This window comes from Haplochromis burtoni, unplaced genomic scaffold (assembly GCF_018398535.1).
Source record: "Haplochromis burtoni strain Fernald_Lab_line unplaced genomic scaffold, NCSU_Asbu1 Contig_52, whole genome shotgun sequence".
NCBI classification, from domain to species: domain Eukaryota; kingdom Metazoa; phylum Chordata; class Actinopteri; order Cichliformes; family Cichlidae; genus Haplochromis; species Haplochromis burtoni.
Genome location: NW_024582413.1, coordinates 2041657 through 2063413, shown reverse-complemented (window position 1 = coordinate 2063413; position 21757 = coordinate 2041657). Strand labels below are relative to the sequence as shown.

Genomic DNA, 21757 nt, shown 5'->3' with positions numbered 1-21757 from the left:
GCAGCTCTTTCCCTTCTGTGTAAGACAGCTTTTTTCTGATTGGCTGCCACTTAAAAATACAAGGTCTGAACAGCAGATAGGTGGGACACCATATGAGGAATATCCACTCTCTCTGACATCATACAAAAAAATAAGGAAAAACATAATATACTCCCTTTAAGCACCCAAAGGCTAGTGCCACTGAGTTCTATATTTACACAGAAAGAACAGATCTCTCTGAAAACAATCACTAAAGGCCAGAAAAAAAAACAACCAGATTTTTCACCAGAGTCAGATCACTCTCAATTTTCAGACAGTCTGATACTGAGCATTTAGAGTGGTCTGAAGCAGAGCTTCAGGCTCACCAGGATTACGTGTACATATGCTGACCTCATTATTGAAACCATGCATTCAATGCTGCAATACAGCATAAAGTTAACCATAACTGTGCAAATTAAACAGACAGTTATGGTGCTGGAACATTTGCAGTATTATCACGTGTGTTACTACTAATAAATCATTAAATTCATTAATTGACAAATTAAAATATCAGATATTGTTAACACCAGAAAATCGGAACACTGTAAAATTTAGAAAAGTGACTGTTATGCAACTCTTTACTTATCAGCACACTCAACTCTCAATAATTTCCAAAATATTCAGAGAGCCCAAAGATGTTACTTGGAGAAAAATGACTGTGATTGCAGTTCATAGGGCCCTAGTCAGTTGTTTTGTAGGCTTAAATACCTCACAGCTTATTCAGTTTGAGCAATGAACTCCCAAAAGAGTGTGCTTTGGAGTGGCACCGTTCCTATTTGGTGTGTAATGTTGCCGTTTTGGATGCGTTTGACCATCCAACATTCAATTTACACCAGAATGCTCTGATGGGTATCTGGGATTTCAAGTTGGCCTGGGAGCAATTGGAGAATATTGCTGAGGAAAAGGATCTGTGGGCTGCCCTGCTCAAGCCTCTGCCAGTGACCTCAATCAGAAAAAGCAATTTAAAGAAATGGATGGACTTTTAAGACCTAAACAAATTGTCAAGAATTAAAAGGAGAGGGGCGCTCTCTCCAAGCACATCAATGCGGCAATCCCACTGGGAACACTGCCAGCACTCGTCTTCAGCGCATCAATACACGATCAATGGTTAATCTATCACATATTAGTCAGGTCTACTATAGACCATTACAAATGTGTTGTGCTGCAGACAAATGGGTTATTTATCTCCAGGGCTTGCTAAGGTGGAAAAGAAAAGGAGCCAGGAATGTGGACAGTAACAAAACAATCTAATCTGCTTTAAATTAGGGGTGGATTTAAAAAGTGTGTCAGTAAACCACAGCGGAAACCGCAAACACGCCACATTTTAGACGAGAAAAGCTTTCATAGAATAACAGATTGAAATTCAGCCAAAAACAGAACATACCATATTGATAACACTGTACTCCGAGCAAGCGCCACCCAAGTGTGCTGGCAGTCCTTGAGAGTTTTTATCAACAGCCATTTCTCCAAATGAATTTTAGTGTCTGCATTGTAATTATTTTCAACATTACAGATTGTGCCACAGAAGAATCACTTACAGAGCTGAAAGCCTGATGACTTAACTGCAGTAGGAGGCAGCAGATTAAGAGCAATGTTTCATGCTTCCAATTTGTCCACTCAGATCATTTGTGACGGTTTGTATTGTCATAGACAAGATTTAGATTCTCCAGAGCTTCTTCATTCTTATTCCTGTCCGTTTAACCGACTTGTATAATTTTGACAAACAGAAGACGGGGGCTGGAGTCGATGCAGGGAATTGATCCGAGTCTGTCCACTAAACACAAACACTGGAAGACCTCATGAGTGTCGCATAAAAGGCATTAACATCCATTTTCCTGGCTCAGCAATGCAACTGTAAACTGAATCGATTTGACCTTGGGCAAAAACCAATAGAAGTAGCACAATAAAATGATGTGCAATTAATCAAGCTGTACAATAATCAATGGCAGGTGGTTATTAAGACTTACTGCTGTGATAGGTCCTAGACAGCGGTAGGGCAAGTCTCAGACTGTGCTGGTTTTTATTCTAATCTAATACAGGCTGATTTACAGCAGGGACATCTAATTCACTTATTCTGAAGATAGTTTCAAAAAAATACTTATCAATTACAAAAGGACAGAAAATATAAAGCTGAGTCCAGGAGCCAGTTAGCTTAGGACTAGGAATGGAAACACAAGGAACCAGGTAACTTGTCTGTAGCCCCTCTGAAGCTTGCAAAGACAAAACTTTTTAGATAACAACATACAAATTTTGCACATTAAATAAATGCAACATAATGTACAGCCCCTCTGTCTAAACCAAGACGTCCAAGGTTCTTTTTTTAAGACAGCTCTCTTCTGATTAGCTCCTTCCTACAAACAGAGGGTTTGTGCATGAGATGTGAGGATATGAGGAACATCTGCTCTCACTGACTTACAGAGCCAAGGGCAGTGTTAGGTAAAGTAATGCATTAGATTACCCTCCAGCTACACTAAGCAACACACATTAGTATTGCATTTGAAGTAATCAGTTATTTACTTTGTTTTTCCAACTTGCAACTCTTCAATATCTTTCCGGATTTCCCTTAATTCGTTTATTTTTGCTGTGACAAAAAGAAAACATTTCTGTTTTCCTCAGACTCATTTGCAGCTGCTGCAGCACACCATTAAAAAGTATCAGACTTTCAATGTTTACTAAAGTATCGGTCAGCTGCTAAAAAGCTCTATTTCACATTTTAAAGAAATATCTGCAAGCTGACTGGTAAATGGAGCTCCACAGTGTACTGGTGGTGAGGCCCACTGAGGAGGAGAATGGTTAGTATTAGCAGTTTTCCCAGACCTCTTTTGTCTGAACTCTGATGACTTAAGTGATTCTTTCCTTGATGGTTTTACTTTCTGATCACAAAGCTCTCAATAAAAGTAAGACATCCATTTATTTCCCATTGAATGAACATTAACTCAAAATCAAAGAATCTGTTTTACCTCTTGCCACTCGAGAACACCAGTCCAGGCCACTACTTTATTGGTGACACCTTGTCCTTGTGGAATTGGGTTTGGATTGACTTGACTTCCAGGCTGTAAGGAAATTAGAGGACGCTATCAATACAACACTTTTCCAGGAATAAAGAATTACTTCTCAATTCATAGGAAAAGTAATTATTTCAATAGTAAAACATAATTCTTTAGAGCTGATCGAACTACATTATTAGATGTAAGTTTAGACAATTGAATCTGTTAAAAAAGGAACATTAATAAATGAAACGAAGGGAAAAAAAACGCTACCCACAATGATCTTCTGGGGAATTGCGACTCTTATCTGGTTTTGATCTGATAGTAGTAGTAGTAGTAGTAGTAGCATTTAAAATTCATTTTGATATTAGGCTTCAGACAGTGTGCTGGTCTGAAAACTCAGCTCAAGGCTGCTGCTTGCAGATCATCACCAAGTAAAGTCCTGAGTCTTTCTAAGTGAAGCAGGGCTATTTACATGTAAAAATATCAGTATGACTTAATCTTTGATAGCGTTTACAGGGGTGAAAACAGCAAATTAAACATAAGATAACCCAATATTTTTTCAGCCAACTTGAGTATATTTGAACCACAGATGCTGATGCTCCAACCGCTCAATTAGACAGATTTATTGCTTCCTTAATCAGCAGTTTCAGCTCTGTGTTGGGATAATTGGATGGGGGTTTCCCCCCCCACAAAGATCAATTAGCCTTTTCACAAAATAAACCTGGATTAGGAAACACAATATGCCACTGGAACATGGAATGAAAATGAACTTCTGTATGCAGAGTACTGTATGTCTTCAGCATTAGTCCAACTATTTTTTCACCCTTTCCTTTTCTTTTCTCTGGGTTTGAACAAAATGTGTAAACAGAACAGAAAAATAAAGGCATGAATGTGACTTAGGTGTACAAAGGCTATGTTCACACTGCAGGCGAAAGCTCATCAAATCCGACTTTTTTGACCCTATGCGACCCATATCCGATCATGATATGACAGTGTGAACGGCACAAATCCGATATTTTCAAATCCGATCTGGGTCACTTTCGTATGTGGTACTGAATCCGATACATATCCGATGTTTTAGAACGCGACTGCTGTTTGAATGGTCATGTCGCATTAAATCCGTCTTTTACATCACTGACGCAAGACAGACGGCAATTATCAGCGCCTGAGAAGACATCGCGAACGGTTCCTGGCCATCCAATGAAACTGTTGGGAAGACAACGCTGGAGAAACGTAAACATTTTATTTGTACTGTATAATCTGCAGATTCTGACAGAAATCTGCAGCTATCCTTTGAAGCACCGCTCCTCTCTAAAACAGCAATAAGGATCATTATTAGGCCATTTGTAAATAACAAAATAACTTTATAACTTCAAGCAAAATTGGGAAACGTAAAGTCCGAAACAAGTCTTTATATTAAGGACCATCAGTCAAACTTTGTTTCCAGTGCACTGGACAACATGGAAGTAATTCTTTAGTTACATGATATCACGATTAATCGCTAATATCCCCTATATAGAAAAACACTTCTGGTTTTTAGTAGGCATGTGTGCGACTATACGACTAATTGTCACTACTCAGCACCAGACTTACTACTCATTTAATCCAAGTCTTGTTAAGATTTTAATTGATGTGAAATACCAGTAAATTGTTGTGTCCTAAGTGTTATGCAGATATCTTATTGCACCATTATTGCTAGTTCTTTTAAAGGTGAAAAAATGAGCTCATGGATACAAGTGGAAAAAATTAGCTTTCTCCAAAGGGCAGATGGGCTTTCCCTTAACAGTATGGTAAGGAGTTGAGTCATTTAGGAGGGGCTCAGAGTAGAGCCGCCACTCCTCTACATTGAAAGGAGGCAGCTGAGGTAGTCCTGGATATAAAGTTGTCTGGCCAGGCATGTCCTACTGGCAGGAGGCCCCAGGTTGGGCCCAGGACACATTAGAGAGATTATATCTCTTGGCTGGACCTGATGTTTCCTGGATAAGCTGGAGGAAATGGCTCGCGAGAGGGGCTGCTGCCCTGCAACCCAGAACCAAATAAGTGAATTGCTGGATGGTTTATTGTTTTGCTATTTTAGATTTTAAATTATATTGAAGGGGTTGTCATGAATTTTAGAGCAGCGTCCATCATGTTCCACACTTTTTGGTCGCAGTTTATTCGTTTTTTTGGATGTTAATTTGTCACCATTTAATAATAGGATATGAAAACATGTTACAAGACGTTCATGTTTTCATATCCTATCTAATATCGGTTTATTTTAAGTGTTTTTCTTCTTCAATGTCTGAAGTATATTGAGTTTGTCATCGGTGGTCAGACCCAGCTCCACTGAGTCTGTCTGAGCTACCAGCTTGATCTCTGCAGCTTTGATTTTTCCAGGGACACATTACAGAGCTACGGTTCTTCTAATCTAACTCTTAGCAACACAAGAAATACGAACAGTTTCCCAAATGTAAAAATAATGCATTTATTGCCTTGTTTGCAAATTCCTGTATTTTTAACCCTTAAAAGGGGGTTGGAAGTTGAAGAAGAAGAAACAGAAATTACCATAGTGGGCGCTGCAGATGGTTGCGTGGTCTGATTTCCAGAGGGTTGTGGCTGCTGAGGGAGTGGCTGTGGCGGCTGGCTGGGCACTGGCTGTCCTGCGGGTGGGACTGGCTGCTGATTGGGAGTAACTGGTTGGATTGGCGTATTTACCGTACTCACTGTTGATAAACTCGGCTGAATGGGCTTGACTACAGGGTGACTGGGAAATGGAGGCCCTTGGCCCATTCCTGGAACTGAAGGAAGGAAAGAAGGCATAAAAAGACAAGACTGACATAAAAAAAAAAATTAAAAAAAAAAAAAGCATAAATCCGAACAATATCATATATAAATATGCTGTAGGGTTAAACACCAAGGCATAATCACACATGGTCTATGTAAACACAGACACGCTGCAAGTAAAAGCTTGGCTAGTATAAATTGTTCACAAAGACCCAAAGAGCCCTCTGGTAACTCACAGCGACTCTTCTGGTTGTTGGCTGCCTCCATGACCATCTGTGCAGCCACCTGAGCAGCAGTCAGAGGCGTATTCTGTCAGCGGGCAGATTAAAGGAAGACAATGCTTGGTAAAACGTTTTAAGGGAAGAAACATAAGCACCGCTGTCTGAAACTGAGCCAAAAGCAGGCAGCACGAATTAGTCTCCAGCCAGCTTTACACTATATGGCTGCTTGCCCATTACCTGATAAGGAGGGGTTGTGTTTATTGGTGGAGGGGGCTGTGGAGTTCCAACAACAGGCTGACTACTAGCCAGCACCGGAGGAGGGATGACAGGTTTGTGCGGCCCGGGTCCTCCACCTGCAGAAACTAGAGAGAGAGACGGGGAGATAAGCTCATAGTCTGTATATAAAAGATGGCTGCAGCCATCGGGACATCACCCATTGTTTAGTGAAGTCCAGTTGAAAAGGTACAAGCGTTTTTTTGTTCTGTTTTGCACTTCTTACAACTGGAAGCATGATATGTATTTATGACTCTGATCACAGAGATGTGTCGGAGTAACCTTGAACAGTAGCTAAGTCTTTAGAAATTCCTTTAAGAATTACAAATAAAGAAGCGCTCAGAGTGAAATAAAAATCTTATATAAATGGATGATTCATAAACTGATATACAAAGTTACAGTCATGTTTCAGTAATTTTAAAATTAGACAGAAATAACCAGAAGAGATAGAGAATGCAGTTTGTAAAAGATGATGTCATCTATTAAGGGGAAAAAGCTATTCAAACCTGGCTCTGAGTGAAAAACTAAACTTAATAACTGGTTGTGGCACCCTTGGCAGGAAGATCTGAAATCAATCATTTGTGATAAATGTAGAATTTTTATTTTATTTTTTTTAATTCAGCAGCATGGGAGTCATGCCAAAGCATTTCTGATGGATTTAAGTCTAGACTTCAACTAGGCCACTCCAGAAACTTCATTTTGTACTGTTTTTTTTTTTTTTTTTAAGCCATTCAGTAGCAGAGTGACTGGTGTATTTTAATGCATGCTCAATCATCGAGGTAAGGAAAACCCAGAAAGTTCATTCTGTTCATCGGAATTTAGTGGGAACTTCTTGAGTTTCCGCTAACAGCAGGTATCCCCAAACTTCTAAATGGTATAGTTGCATTATGACAAAAACTAGCACCATTGATGGTTGTGAGCTCAGTTTCATGATTGTTAATATGCAAGTTGTCATCAGCATGGACAATGGCGATGACAAGTGAGGTGTTTCAGATCACTTTCTGCTGCATAACCTTCAGGGTACAAATTGATAGTCAGACGTTCTCCTTCACGATTTTCAGGAAGAGAGCAGAATTCATAGTTCCTCAAATTTTGCAAGTTATCCTGGTCCTGAAGCAGCATCATACTACCACCACCATGTTTGACTGTTGGTATGAGGTTTCTTTTATGAAATGCCACGTTAGTTTTATGCCAGTTGTATTCCACAGAATATATTTCCTAAAACTCCTGGGGTTCATCAAGACATTTTTTTAAGCAAACGTGAGATGAGCCTTTGTGCTCTATTTGGTCAGCATTGGTTTTCACCTTACAATTATCCCATTATGCCACGTCTCATAAGTGTAGCCACAACCGTAACTGAAGCAAGTCAAGCCTGCAATTCTTTAGATGTTGTTTTGGGTCCTTTTGTGACCTCTTAGATAAGTCGTTCATGCTCTCTTGGAGTAATTTTTGTAGGCTGGCCACTCCTGGTTATGTTCACCACTGTTTTTTTCATTTGTGGATAATGGCTAGCAGCATGGTTCACCAGAGTCTAGGCCTGGGTTTGGCCAATAAAAGTGAACTCAGCTTTCAAAAAATGTGATTACTCACAGTTAATTCATGACTTAACAAGGGAGGAAATAACTTTTTTTTTTTTTCCACATAAGGTCAGGTAGGTTTGGATAACTTTTCTTCCCTTAATAAATGAAATCCTCATTCTAAAACTGCATTTTTCTTTGATCATCTGTGACTAATATTAAAAATGTTTTGAAAAGGTGAAACATGTTGAAAACAAGAAGGAGTCAAATTGTTTTTTCACAGCATTGTACACTTGTCTACTCACATATTAAACATCAACCTCCAGGGCTAAAAATGTCAAAGTGCCAAAACTACAGTTCCAACCAAGCGGACAACTTAGCAGTCCATTCTCAAATCTAAATAAGAACAATTCCTCCACCCGAAAACCAGCGTAATGGCACCCAGCGTGTAAAAGCTAAGGCTTTAACATGAGTCCAAATACCTTTACATATCACTGTGTATCAAAGAAGACTTAAAATTGAAAATTCATCAAGGCTTATTGTTCCACAACATATCTTTAGTATAAGAGCAAAAAACAAACAAACAAACAAAAAAAATAAATAAATGACTAAAAACATGTGCTACAAGTGGACAAGGCATAGTTTTCTCACCAGGAAGCGAGATGCCTCTGACTAGGACCATGTGGAAGGGATCTTGACTGTAGTCAGGAAGAGATTCAACTGCCCCCCCTACTGGTGACGCACGTTCAAACAAAGCCCTTAGAGGGGGCAGTTTCCGAGGAGCCACAACAGAGAAATTAATTCCTCTCTAAAAAAACAAAAAACAAAAAACAACAAATATATATCAAGGTTAATACTATGATTATATCTAACCCAGTAAAAATAACCTTCACCAAAAAAGCCAGCCTGTCCTCCAAGTATCTACTGAGGACAAAATCTGTGTTTACTTACATCTCTGATGATTTTGACCAGGCTGTCTGCTGTGCAGCCAGTGTAGCTGACACTCTCCACAGCAGGAAGCAGGTAAGGAGGGGAATTACACAGCAGCACACACACTTTGTGGGTCTGACCTCTGCAGCAGCACACAGAAAGAGGGAGAGACATAAAAGTTTAGATTTTCATCACTACTAAGCTAATTCAAAAAAGAAAACTGGCGTTGTTGTAACTGTTTTTTCTTTTTACTTGAATTTCATGAGATATTACAAACTTTTTAAAGATGATTTTAGCAAGAAGACCCAGTTATTTTGGGGATAAAGGAAGACTTATTATACTGATTCAATCATAGTTTTGCCTCTTAAAGAGAACCTATTATACTTTTCCTTTACCATTAATTTGGTGAATGTTCATCTATATAACCAAAATTACATATGGTCAAAGTTTTGAAAATGAGGTCAGTTTATGTGAATGTAATTTGTGTGAGGTGAAAACTCAGATTTCAAAACTGATCTAAACACTCAAAATAAATTTTTTCTATTTTTGTCTCATAATAATGTTAATAACAGCAGACATCCGTAATATATTCATCATAGACACTGAGAGCAACGAGGCCCCACCCATTTGCCATTTTAAGCAGGTATTTCAAAGAGGGAGCCAATCAGAGAAAACGGGTTAAAATTACAGGGAAGTATGCTAAAACATGTCGTTTCAGAAAGAAGATGAACTGACGGGATCAAATATAAGAAAAATAAGGATTATTGAACTGAGAGGTAGCAGCTAAAGCAGCTTGTTTGAACTTGCTATTCTAAAAAAGCTACTCTGGTAGGCCCAATACAAACATGGAGCTGGAAAAGAGAAGAATATGTTATTTTAAGGAAGTGCCAAAATTAGCTTCTCACTGTCTATTACCAAGTTACCTTGGATGAAAAGATTCTGCCTCTAGGTTTGTTTTATCAATGAAGAAAACACAAATACAGGCTTACATCTGCTCCCTCATTTTCTTAAAGTCATCGAAAAGCTGCAAGGCCACAGAAAGTCCCTCTGCAATCAGACTGCAGCTTTCTGCTCCACCTCCCATAAACCTGTGTGGAAAAAAAAAAAGTGTGATTTTCTACGATTTCTCTTCATGATTAGAACAAAGGGGCAGTTTAAAAGGTGTAATAGGGAAATAATTTTTACTGGATGTTGTCGATCCAGGAGACAAATTCGAAGGCTGAGCTGGTTGGCGCGTGACACTGGACATATGACTCCGGAGCGCAGTCCACTGTGTTGAAGACCACAAGGCCATACTGTGTGCCCCCGTACTAGAAAAAAATAAAATAGTAATCATAAATTATCCACAGAATTCAAAAAACATATTCGAATTTCAGCAAACAGTGACAGGGAATGCAAGCTAAAGAATAAAAAGCAGAGATTAGACTGTCTACAGTGTACCTTGCCTCTTGCCCTATGTCAGCTGGGAAAGGTTTTAGCCCAACCTTAAGTTGGATAAGCAGTTAAAAAGATAGAAAACAGGAATTACAGCAACACTCACATCTCCACCAAAATCCGTTTCTGCTGGAGGCCCTCCATTAAAATACCTGTGGTGAATGAAATAAAATTAATTCATGGCTACATGACATTAATGAGTTAGGAAACAATGGGTAGCTTTAGATACTTACTCAATAGCTGGAAGTATGTAATTTTTTCTTAAAGATTCAAAGTATGGTCCAAGGTTCGCTGTCCCTTCAATGACAAACACCACATCAGCCACCTGGTTGGGCCCAGGTTTACTGGATGGCTCCATGAGTGCCGAACCTGCCACCATAGATCTAGATACAGAGGAGAAGGTTATCATAGTTTAAAAAAACAAAAAAACAAAACTACAATAAAAACCAAAATTAGGTGTGAAAAATATTTCTTGGTTAAAAATAAATAAATAAATAAATATAGTCTGACTGATTTCTTCAACACCAGCATTAGTAGGATTTGGTACATGTAACTCTAAGCTTCTTACCTACTGTTACGTCCCTCTGCAGCCTCTAATCTGCTCAGTGTGTTCAGCTGGTGCTAATTGGCCACACCTAGTCAGGTGTGGATAAAAGCATACCTGAGGCAAGCTTCCCAGGGAGCTCACTTGTCTTTGCCTTGGTGGCAGCAACCATTTTAGCCAACCTGGTTTTCCATTTTAAAATGAAACCTCTTCTCACCGATACTCATCTCCTTTTTTATGTTGCGCCTTTTGAGCCGGGTCGTAACACCTACCTTTCTATTTGAATGCATTTCTGATATTCTTAAATCTTGATTCAATAAATATAATTCATAATATAATCATAAAAAGCTATAATTGACATTGAAAATGACAAAACAATTCTAAAAATCACTTTTGTTAAAACTCAGATGAAAGGCCCTTGTGGTCTAAGGAGCTTGGAAAGAAAAGCGTCTGGACTTCAGATCTGGGACTCTCCACCATTTGACCTTAGAACTGAAGAAGCTTCTCGGATGAGAGGTGAAATGTCTTCAAGCAACTTAAAGTCCAGATGCTTTTCTTTCCAAGCTCCTTAGGCTACGATGACCTGGATGACTGAGAACCTTCACAGACAAATGCCTTTATGGTATTTATGGCATCTATTATGATCTGTACGTATACTCTGCAGCACAGTGAGAAGACAGACACATTGGGCTACAAGTTAAACTACAATTTTCCTTTAAAACTAAACAAAAGCAAAAACATGTTAATTTACTGCTCATTTCATATATATTCATTTAGAAAGCATTACATTTTAATTTTTTAATATTGTCTTCTTATTATCGGAACTAATATCTTTAGTGGCTTGATGCATGCTGAATCATCCAGGTAAGTAAATCCCAAAAAGTTGATTCTGTTCATCTGGACATAGCGTTTTCAGTGGGAAAAACATTTCATCACTCATCAAAGTGACTTCTTCAGTCACAGCTGATGTTGTGTTTGTCATTGAAGAGACAGCGAACCTTGTACCATTACTTTGAATCTTTAAGAAAAAATATATACTTCCAGCTATTAAGTATTTGAAGCTACCCATGGCTTAAACAGTACTGTACTCACCCCACAAACCAATAGTCACCAGTGGTGTTAGTTTTAGTCAATAAGCAAATGCACTGTTTATAACCTGCAGTCAACTAAGATTAAAGAACTCACTTGGTTGAGTGACGAAACGTTTCTCCAACTGAAAACGCAAAGTCCATACGAACAGCTTCACCTTTTTGGGATACCATCTTTAGCGTTACCTTGTTTAATTTCCTGTTTGATTTCTTACCTTAATTCGAGCTCGATTATCTATGTTATTTGCTTTTTTGAGTTTGTTTTGTCAGGTACACAAGTAAATCACTCGGAGCTGAAACACCCCAATGTAAGATAGTGATTTCAGGGACATCCAGCAGCTACAGTACGATGGAAGCATGTGACTTCACCTCTGTGAAGCTGTAACAGTCTGCTATTCTTTCTCAAAGAAAAACAAAAACAGCACATGTGTTTTTCAGTGTAGCACACTTGCGAGAAATGTTTTATTTTTTGTTTCTTTTTGTTTGTTTGTTTTAAACCGGTGATAAAATACCAGATGTTTGCTGCGATAGCTGTGCGCTCCAGTTTTAAAGGTAGGACCTAAAACCAAGCTGGTACTCTAGTCGCTAATCATTAATCCATAATTAATATTGCTAATCGACATTATCGCCAAGGGGAGGTTAAACGCAAGCTAACGAAGTCAACAACAGCTGAAGTGCGCACAGCTTTCGTTTTAGCGTTAGCTAGCACAGCAAACGTCAGTGAGCGATTCAAGCTAATATAGTTCAAATAACCCCAATTAACAAGCCTTTTTCAAGCTGTTAAGTGATGTAGACTGACCTGATGGACTGTGGCTGTCCGACGAACCGCTGAACCGGTTGGACCAAACTGTAACTTTAAAAATTAACTTGAATTACACAGCACAGTTAGCGTGAGCATTTGTTGTATTTTTGGCGGAAGTGACGAAACGACATGCCCACAAGAGTCCAAGAATTAAAAAAAGAAAAAAGAAAAACTTTATTAATAACAACAAAGCGGAATATGGCATACATCAGGTTGTCAAGAACACCGAAAGGAGTAAAAGGAAAATAAACGAAAACGATACAACTTGGGAATTACCATAAACACAAAATACCAGGGGTTTCAAGCCGTTCTAACACACAAAATTATAGAAGTATACTAAAATGTTTAAGACGGTGACACGGTTTTAAGGTATTTTCAATTCTTGCTGTCCATTATTGAGAAAATAAAATGCTTTAATATCAAAAGTAATTCAGTGAAATTTGGCTTACGACTGGAGAACTTGGATGTGTGAATTCACTTTCAATATCACTGTAACCAAGAAAAACGTTTTTCGAGCATAACGAAAAATTAGGGTTACCATGATCAGAAACAAAACGTGAAAATATGCTCTAGAGATGTTTCGTAAACCAGCAACACCAGAATAAATGAACCACTGTTTCAATATCGGTTTCACAAAAAGTAACAATTCACATCAATACCCCTTACAAAGACTAAAACCAACCCCTCATAGTAATGAAAACTAAACTAAATCGAAACATTTTCAAACATTTAAAACTAAACAAAAGCACTGGCAGTTCCCTTAAAACACAAAATAAAAATGAAATAAAAATGAAATCTAATTAATAGAAAATGCAAAACTAATAGCTTTGGTCCTCATCAGTCAAAGATGTTTTTGTGTGGTCCCACATAGCAGATATGTACCTAAATAAGTGGGTCTTTGCAAGCTTAAAGAAGTCCAGTTACCTTGTCGAATTTATTTGTTGTCTTCTTAGGCTTACTGAAGGCCAATTCATTTTGAGTTTATTTTATTTAAATAGCACCAATTCAACAACAGTCAGTTCAAGTGCGTTCTAACACAATATTAAACAGAGAGAATCCCAACATTCAGATGATCCCCTATGACCAAGAACTTGGTGACAGTGGGAAACGGGAGCACGGAGAGGTGAGGATAAAAAAACAAAAAGGGACAGAAGACAAAGTTGTAATAGCATGATCTGTCCAGGTGTTTTCCTAAATGCTAATTTCATCTAGTTCTATTTTGAATAAGAACAACAACAACAACATCAAAACAATAACAAAAGAAACAAAACAAAAAACAGTCAAGCCATTAATTCTTCACACAGTATTGTGGTATTTTCTTGCTTCCAAGTGTTTGGGTCACTTCCAGCCCACGCTTAACTTGGTGGAATCCACTTCATGACTTTTTAGACCACGTCTGGCCCATAAACATTTGCCATTGCCATAACTGATGTGTAAGTGCCCAGAACAGGCCCGGACGTCTCTGCTATCTGGCTGCTTGTAAGCAATTACTGAAAATGAAATGCCCTCAATATATATTGCTCCACATAATGAAACATGGAGGTGCAGGGTCATCAGTAAATATTGTCTTGGCTCAGACTTCTAAACCTCATCTTTGCTTTTCAGTGCCTGAGTGATGAGGAAAGGCTCCAGTTAGCTTTCCTTAAATCTATCTAATGACCAACCTGAGGCAGCCAGAGGGCTTTCCCCAAGGGTAAAACTGAAATCTACACAAGAAAAATCCAGACAGCTGACTATTACAGATAACAATGGCAGGTGCATTCAGATGAAATTTCCCGAAGTCCAAAGGACAGGAATCACACATTAATTTGCTTAATGCAAACTTATACTCAGTACTGAAGAGACAGAAATTGAAATCTTTGAGTGTTGCCACAGCAAACCCCCCCCCCCCACCAAACACCCCCCCCCCCCCAAAAAAAAAAAACCCAAAAAAACCAGACTATTTTCTTTTTTGTGTTTCGAATAGGGTTCTGAGGACAAACGCTGGAGATATCCAAGTGCTTGTGATCCAGACCTCCAGCAGATGTCAGCAAATATCTAGTGATGATGAACTGATGATGGTGTTATCAGAGAGCAGGCTACACATTTTAACTTAAAGTTCCTTTAATTTAGTGTTAGACTGTTTATCTATATTCGGTATATGTTTAGAGTAAGTTACATATAGGAAAAGCTACCGAGACAAAATCCATGGTACTGAGAAAAACATCTTCACCACAAAGCATGGCCTGTGATTTTTCGGCTTGACATTCTTAACCTAGTTGTTGCTTTTTTCTGGATTTCATGGTTTCATAACTTCATTGTTCTATAAAAAGGCTTTCACATTCCCCTTGCAACCTCAGTGCTGGAAACAAGAACATAATTACCACAGCAGCTATCGGCACATTAACTGCTGTCAGATCAGCACAATACACCAGAGGCTAACCTGTAGTTGTAACACATCGGCATGCTGCTTCTGTGGGTCCAACAATAGCATCCCCTTCCCTGTGGTAATGCCAGCCAGTCAGTCAGCTTAGCACAGCATTCAGCAAAGCGCTTCAGAGCTAATCAAGCTCAAACCCTCCCACAGAAACAATGCTCCACATCAATTTAACCTAAATTCTAAGGAGGGCAACAAGCTGTGGGCTCAAGCAGCTTTTCTATTTGGGCGTCAGTAAGCAAGAACACTTCAGGCGACCTAAAGAAAGTTCATCTGAGGGAGGGTTTATGCCCAAGGCTACCCCCTGGATGCAAACATTAGCTCCTCCACAGAGCTTTTTTATTTTGAATGAGCATCATGGCCAAATTAAACTGACACAATGGATGGTGTGTGTGTGTGTGTGTGTGTGTGTGTGTGTGTGTGTGTGCCTGCGTAGGCATCCCTTTACTTTGCAACTCTGATGCTTTCTGCCGCTCAGAGGAATATACAGTGTGTCTCGCTGCTTTGAACTTCAACACACACAATGCCAGCAGTTGCCAAGCAATTACAGAAGGCCTGCTTTCTGTGTATGCCTTTGGAAGACCAGACAGTGTTTTCTTTTTCTTTTTTTCCTCTTATGTTCCTTGTTTGGTCACAGAATTACATAATACAATATGAATCAGAAATATAGTTGGTGCTGTAGCTATCTATGTCTGCAAGGTCCAGGTGGTATGGTAAAGACAATCCGTCTCCTGACATTGGTACCCAGCTGGGATGCTGAGGGCCAGATGGTCGCCTCACAACAGGTAATCACAGCCAGCATGCTGATACAATGGCATCCACACAAATAGGTTACCAGACAAATAGGTTACCAGAGGCGTTTCCATGAATGTGAAGGAAAAGTGGCCAACAGGAAATCGTAATATTTGATCAGAAATAAATCCAATGTAGAAAAATTTATGTTGAAAACCTTAGGTGTAATTTGTAGGCTTTTGTGCAACCTGAAACAATGTAATACGTAAAAACTGTGCTGCAAAAGAGCCTGAAAATTCTTCAGCATTGAATAACTGTTTTGCAAAGTGGTGAAGTAGCAATGTCAAAATCTAACTTAAGAAAGGTTTTAGCAATAAATAAGGTGCCTGAAGTAAAGGGAAGGGGCAATTTCCAGAAGCACAGGCATTAAATTGTTAGATCACAATTATTCATTAATGTGTAAATCACTTTAAACCATAAAAAACTATTAAAAAACAAAAAATAAAACAAAAACATATAAAAAAGGCAACATTTAAATTTATGTTTTAAAATCATATCTAAAAGCTTTATAATAAATGACATGGAGAACAAAATGCAATATTTGGATCCAACATATAGTGAGGTGGAAGCAGAAAGTGGAGTAACACAGACATATTTAAATGAATGCGTTAAAATTTATTTGTGTCATTAGTTCAAAGATAATTAATTCAGTTATATTTTGGTTAGACAGCTCCGTCCCATGAGCTCTGCTAGACACACTCCTGCCCAGAGTATTAGATCTGATAGTATTTTTAAAAATCTTCATAGAAAATTACCTTTTTCTGTCAAATCATGGACCAGCAATGAAAAGTAATAAAACAGAGTTTAATTATGGATTTTACCTCAGTTTCTAATCTTGTACAGAACTTCCCGAGCATTCATCATTTAAAGCCATGCATGCGGCAATTTAATGTCAGTGGATGTTTTACATAAGTTTGTGCTTATCAGGTGAATAGCAAGTTCCTCCATGGCAGCAGTTTGCAGAGAAGGTCAGATCCTGGGGCTCACTCCTGTATTAATACACTGCTCCCCTGCAGAGGCAGGCTCCTCTAATACCCCTGCTGGCTGAAGTTTCCACTTGCATGCATTCATTGAATTCATTATTTTGAAAGGTTTCGGGTATTATTTATAGTTTTGGAATAAAATGTTAAAAACTGTATACGTGGCATAATAAGTGGTTGGCGTACTTTCAAAATGAGAAAGCAAAAGTTGGGCGTCACGTAAAGGTTTCCGGCGCGCTGGAGACACAGGTTTAATGTCGTGGCATAAAGTGAATTTCACCATGTTACATAAAGATTGGGCTCCATGCAGATGGTCCTGTTAAGAAAACTATAAAACCAAAAGCATCACCCAGAGTTACAGCATACATCTTTAATGATGCAGGCGAATTCATTATCATTATGTCTAATAATCAGATATATTTGCAATAAGGGTTAATGCATTGCTGTCAGCTTTTAGATACCGTTAGATCTGTCCCTCCAGCGTGATACACACAGCTCTATGCTACACACACATACACACACACTCCCACACCCAGTGTCTCACTTGCTCCCCCCTCCCTCCTCTCTGCCTCTTTCAGTTCAGTGAACTGAGTGAAATGTCTTTCCGACTAAATGATTTTTTTTACACGGTGGGAAAGTTGCCATGGAGACAGCACCCCCCCCCCCCCCCCCACCCAGCCCCTCCTCTCATTTTTTGCTCAAGAGCGTAGCCCATTAAAGCTGTGCTAACTGGTCGATGTCACGTGTGTGTGTGTTTTTTGCACTTCTTGAACTGTTAACACTGTCAGTATGCTGCAGGTGCCCCTTTATGAGTGTGTCTATATACAGAACTAGCCTCCTCCACCTCCTCCTGTGTCCAGTTCCACTCATCCTGCAAGCAGCTATCGCCTCTCTCCTCCAGGTTTTCCCATTTGTGTTCTCCTCCTCCTCCTGTTCTCTTCCTCGCTGGCATTCTGTGGTTCTTCATCCTCCTTCATTTGTTTAATCCCCCCCTAATCCTCCTTCTCTGTCATTCCTCTGCACATCTGAGCTTCCTCTTCCTCCTCACTCTGCTTTCTGCTGAAACACCGGAGGTGCAGCTTGCTGCTGGTGGGCTTTAACGAGGGATAATAACCACATGACAAATGATATGAGTGATTTTTCTAAAAGAAAGGGAGACAAAATAGAAGTAGGAGTGCAGATGTGGGTGCACACACAGGGCAGGCGACGGTGCTCCACGTTGCATTTAGGCAAAATGTGGCCACAATAAAGAATTCATGACAAAGTGGCTGAATAATTACATGCGACGTAATGCACAGCTGAAAGTCCAAAAACTCAAAAAATAAATAAAAAAGTTCAGGGTTCAGGCAGTCTCTATCCAGGTCTTACCTTCTATGCCTGAGGCAAATATACACTGTGGACATGTGAAATGCTCAGAAGTTTGTGAAGTTTGTATATTATATATAGCACGTAGCACACTGCCTGGCATCTGTGACAGCCCAGTGCATCAAGGGAAGTAAGAAACACGAGGCTGGATGATACATATCCTTTATTTCCATGATCATTACTTCAGCCACACTGTTACTTACACATTCACAGACATCCTGCGACCTGGTACAGCTATCTCGACTGAAACGATCGCCCTGGCTTAACCTCTCAATCAAAATACTCAGCATTAACCAATAAAAAAGTAAACCTCTTGAATAAATTATATATAAAAAGAACAAATGAAAATCAAAAGGAATACCAATTCGAGAAAGATAAATACAGCATAAACAATCCTTTTTCTTCAGTGTTGTTTTTGACCACAGAGATAAACATCTGCTAGATCTCCTTTTAGTCGTCATTAGTAGTATTAGTATCAAGTTCTTTGTCAGATTTTGCTTAAAGCATCACTTATATAATTTTCATTGCATCAAGTTGACATCATTCATGTTAATATAAGCATGCAAACATGTTTCCCCATGACCATTCGGAACTGCACAAACGAGAGAAGACAGCGAGGGGGAGAATAAGGAGGAGGACGGAAAGGGTGGGGTGGGGTTGTCATACACAGAGAGAAAGAAAGAGGGCAAGATGGGGGGAGAAAGCTGAAGGAACTGGGGAGGAAAAAGTAGAGCAGGAAAAATGGTTAGGTGATGGAGAGTTGCAGGAGGAAAGGTAAGGATTGCTGGAGGAGAAAATGAGTAATCAGACAGACAGAAACAGAAAGGGAGGGGTTTAGATGGGGTGGGGGTGGGGGGGTGGACAGAGGGAGGAGGAGAATAAGGGAATGTGCTGGCTCCAGTATGAGTTTTGCAGTCTATCACAAGGCAGTAACACTAGGGCTAAATAGGGTAGACACAAGCAGAGAGAGAAGGAGAGAGGCTGGGAAAGGAGGAGAGTTTATGGGGCCTCTAGACCGATGGATCAATACCATATCTACTTATACAAGCTGATCAATAACCCCCCATCTGACAAACAACACAAAATACTTTCAGATGTAATTATAACCTCCTGCTACCTTCACTGATCCAAAGGAAAACTAGATCCCCCCCCCCCCATCCCCAAACTGCACGCACAAAATACACACACGTGTGTAGTTTGTGCACGTGAGGATGAGACTGAAATGGCAACAATACAAGTAGCTGCAGTGAGGTGTTGTACTGTTTTGCTGAGGTTACAGTGTGGTGACAGACATGGCTTTGAAAAGTCTGTATCGGTTTACACAAGTAGTGCAGATATTTCAAGCGCTCGTTTCTCACAACACCTCCTCCCTGATGTCTCGCCTTTATGGGGATCTAAATTTATCTTGATCTGTTTTTTTTTTTCCCTTAAACCTTTTATTTTTTGTTGTCTTCCTTCTCATGAATGTAATCAAAACACACCCAACAATTAAAATGATCAATGCCAGCGCCGTCCTGATTTTCCCTCGGACATACAGTACACAAACTACTGAAAGAAGTACACAATCAACACAGTTACTTACATCAGGCAAAGGGTGAGAGAGGAGAGAAGGGCTGAATGATTGGCAGCTGATTTCAGAGACGACATAGACAATACAAACTAATGTCTATGAAAGACAGTGCTTCCCCACCTAGTGCAATGAGGCACGTATAGTACATACACATTCACTCACTCACACACACACACACACACACACACACACACACACACACACACACACACACACACACACACACACACACACACACAGAAAATAGCTCCTTGTAAAGACACAACACAAAGTTGGCTCCAAGACGCGCTTTTCACAGTCTGTGGATGCCGGGATTCGAGGAGCGAGGGAGGCAAGACAGGAAAAGGACACGGGAGAGGAGGAAAAGGAGGAGGTGAGCACAAAAACGTGTCACACACAAGGTCACAGTGACACGCAGGCATACACACACGCACAGACACGCACGATACAAAACAAACACGCCCACAAACACAGAAACACACACTAATAAAAGCAACACGGACGTGTGTGTCCTCCTAAAGTCTTGTCGGTGACATGATATGGACTAATAATTTTGTCAATTGAAGCTTGAGGAACAAAAACAACAAAAAACACATTGTCCTGGAATGATTGAAAAATAAATTAGAGTGGTGATATCCTTCAGTGTGGGATACATCCTCCAGCTAGTGCACTCCAAACAGATGCTGGTCCAATCCTAAAGCCAGGATTCGTTGAACCCGTTTTGTCCTACATTAGGAAAAGTCTGGCGATTTGGCCTGAAAGCCAGTGTCGATCAAATAGTTCGTGTCTCGCATCATCTCATCCTCAGTGGACCGTAAAAAAAATGGCATGAATAAACTCATTTCCGCATGGTTGCATGTATACTGTTTCACACAAATGACAGAGCAAAATAATTTAAAAAATACTAACGAGCACCATGAGGACTGTGACAAAAAGCATGAGGAAGAGGGACACATTTCAAGGCTATGTAACATGCTTAGACCAATGAGTCTGTCCTCATTTTTCGCTCTTCTGACATCAATAAAGACCACTGGATGCCTCGTCATCTTTCCTCTGGGGAAAATAAGCGAGTTAACTCTGAAACCAGAGGGTAGGAACCCTGGAGAAGGCGTCCAAAATGGCCGAGAGTATCCACGGTGGATATTTCGCCCTGCTAGTACTACATGAGATGTATTCCTATACAGTACGGCATATACTGTACACTAAAAGAAAAATATTGACATAAGGATTTTCTTCTTTTGTAGTCTGTACAAGGGCATGAACCTTTGGTCCTGTTTGAAATGACCATTCTACGATGGCTTACTTTTGACTTTTTTTAGTTTTCAAGAGAGAAAAAGTTTGTCACGTCACACTCCTTCTAGATGAAATACTACACTAATCTGAAGCACACATGGACTACTCACATACTACAAACTCTGTATTTGTGTATTTGTCTGTGTGTGTGTGTGGGTGGGTGTTTCCTCGCTAGATCCCAAAATGTACACCTGATTTCAGTCCACTGTACCGTTAAGTGTCCACATGTGTTTGTAAATGTGTAGTCTGATGCTCAAAAGTGTAGCTTGTGATGGATGGAGCTGATTTTTCCCCCCTCCAGTTCAGTAAAGACAGCACAGGAGTTGAAGGATTCATTAGCAGGAGCAGAACAGCACTAGCAGTTGGACACTAGCAGTGTCTCCACGTCTCTCTTTCTTTGATGGAGAGAATTATTCACAGATGAGAAGAAAGAAAGCAAAGTCTGGAGCTGTAGAGATGATGATGACCTGAGGAAAGAAGGAATAAGGGGGGAGAAGCAGATTAAGGAAGAGTGTGAGTTAGGGGGAGGGAGGGGGGGTCGAGAAGATATAAACAGCACGCCGTACTGTACGTTTGTAGGGAGGAGGGTTGAGATGCATTATATAACCCATAACATCGAGATTATACACATGCCTCTGCCTTACAGCTCCTACATCTGACAGCTCCACAGCTTCCACTTTATCACACATTCCCAGTCAGGTCATGCTTTTAAAGACTTGACTAGTTTTCCAGTGTAAATCTGTCTGGAGAAGCATCTGCTG

At 39.8% G+C, this 21757-nt stretch overlaps 2 protein-coding genes across 4 annotated transcripts in view; both read right to left on the bottom strand.

Annotated features, from left to right (window-relative positions):
- Positions 1-12714, bottom strand: part of med25 (mediator complex subunit 25) — a 31162-nt gene extending 18448 nt beyond the window's left edge. For all 3 annotated transcript variants that reach the window (XM_014333427.2, XM_005921780.2, XM_014333429.2), the window contains exons 1-11: positions 12578-12714; positions 10380-10529; positions 10253-10298; positions 9898-10022; positions 9702-9800; positions 8734-8854; positions 8434-8590; positions 6230-6354; positions 6008-6080; positions 5553-5785; positions 2979-3071 (exon numbers count right to left, since the gene is read on the bottom strand). In XM_014333427.2, coding sequence (XP_014188913.1) covers positions 2979-3071; positions 5553-5785; positions 6008-6080; positions 6230-6354; positions 8434-8590; positions 8734-8854; positions 9702-9800; positions 9898-10022; positions 10253-10298; positions 10380-10525 — 1218 coding nt within the window. In that variant the 5' untranslated portion in view covers positions 10526-10529; positions 12578-12714. The remainder of the gene's footprint in view (positions 1-2978; positions 3072-5552; positions 5786-6007; positions 6081-6229; positions 6355-8433; positions 8591-8733; positions 8855-9701; positions 9801-9897; positions 10023-10252; positions 10299-10379; positions 10530-12577) is intronic.
- Positions 12715-18279: 5565 nt separating this feature from the next.
- syt3 (synaptotagmin III) overlaps positions 18280-21757 on the bottom strand; it is a 41886-nt gene continuing 38408 nt past the window's right edge. The window contains exon 13 of the mRNA XM_005921785.2: positions 18280-21463. The gene's annotated coding sequence lies outside the window, so the exon portion shown is untranslated. The remainder of the gene's footprint in view (positions 21464-21757) is intronic.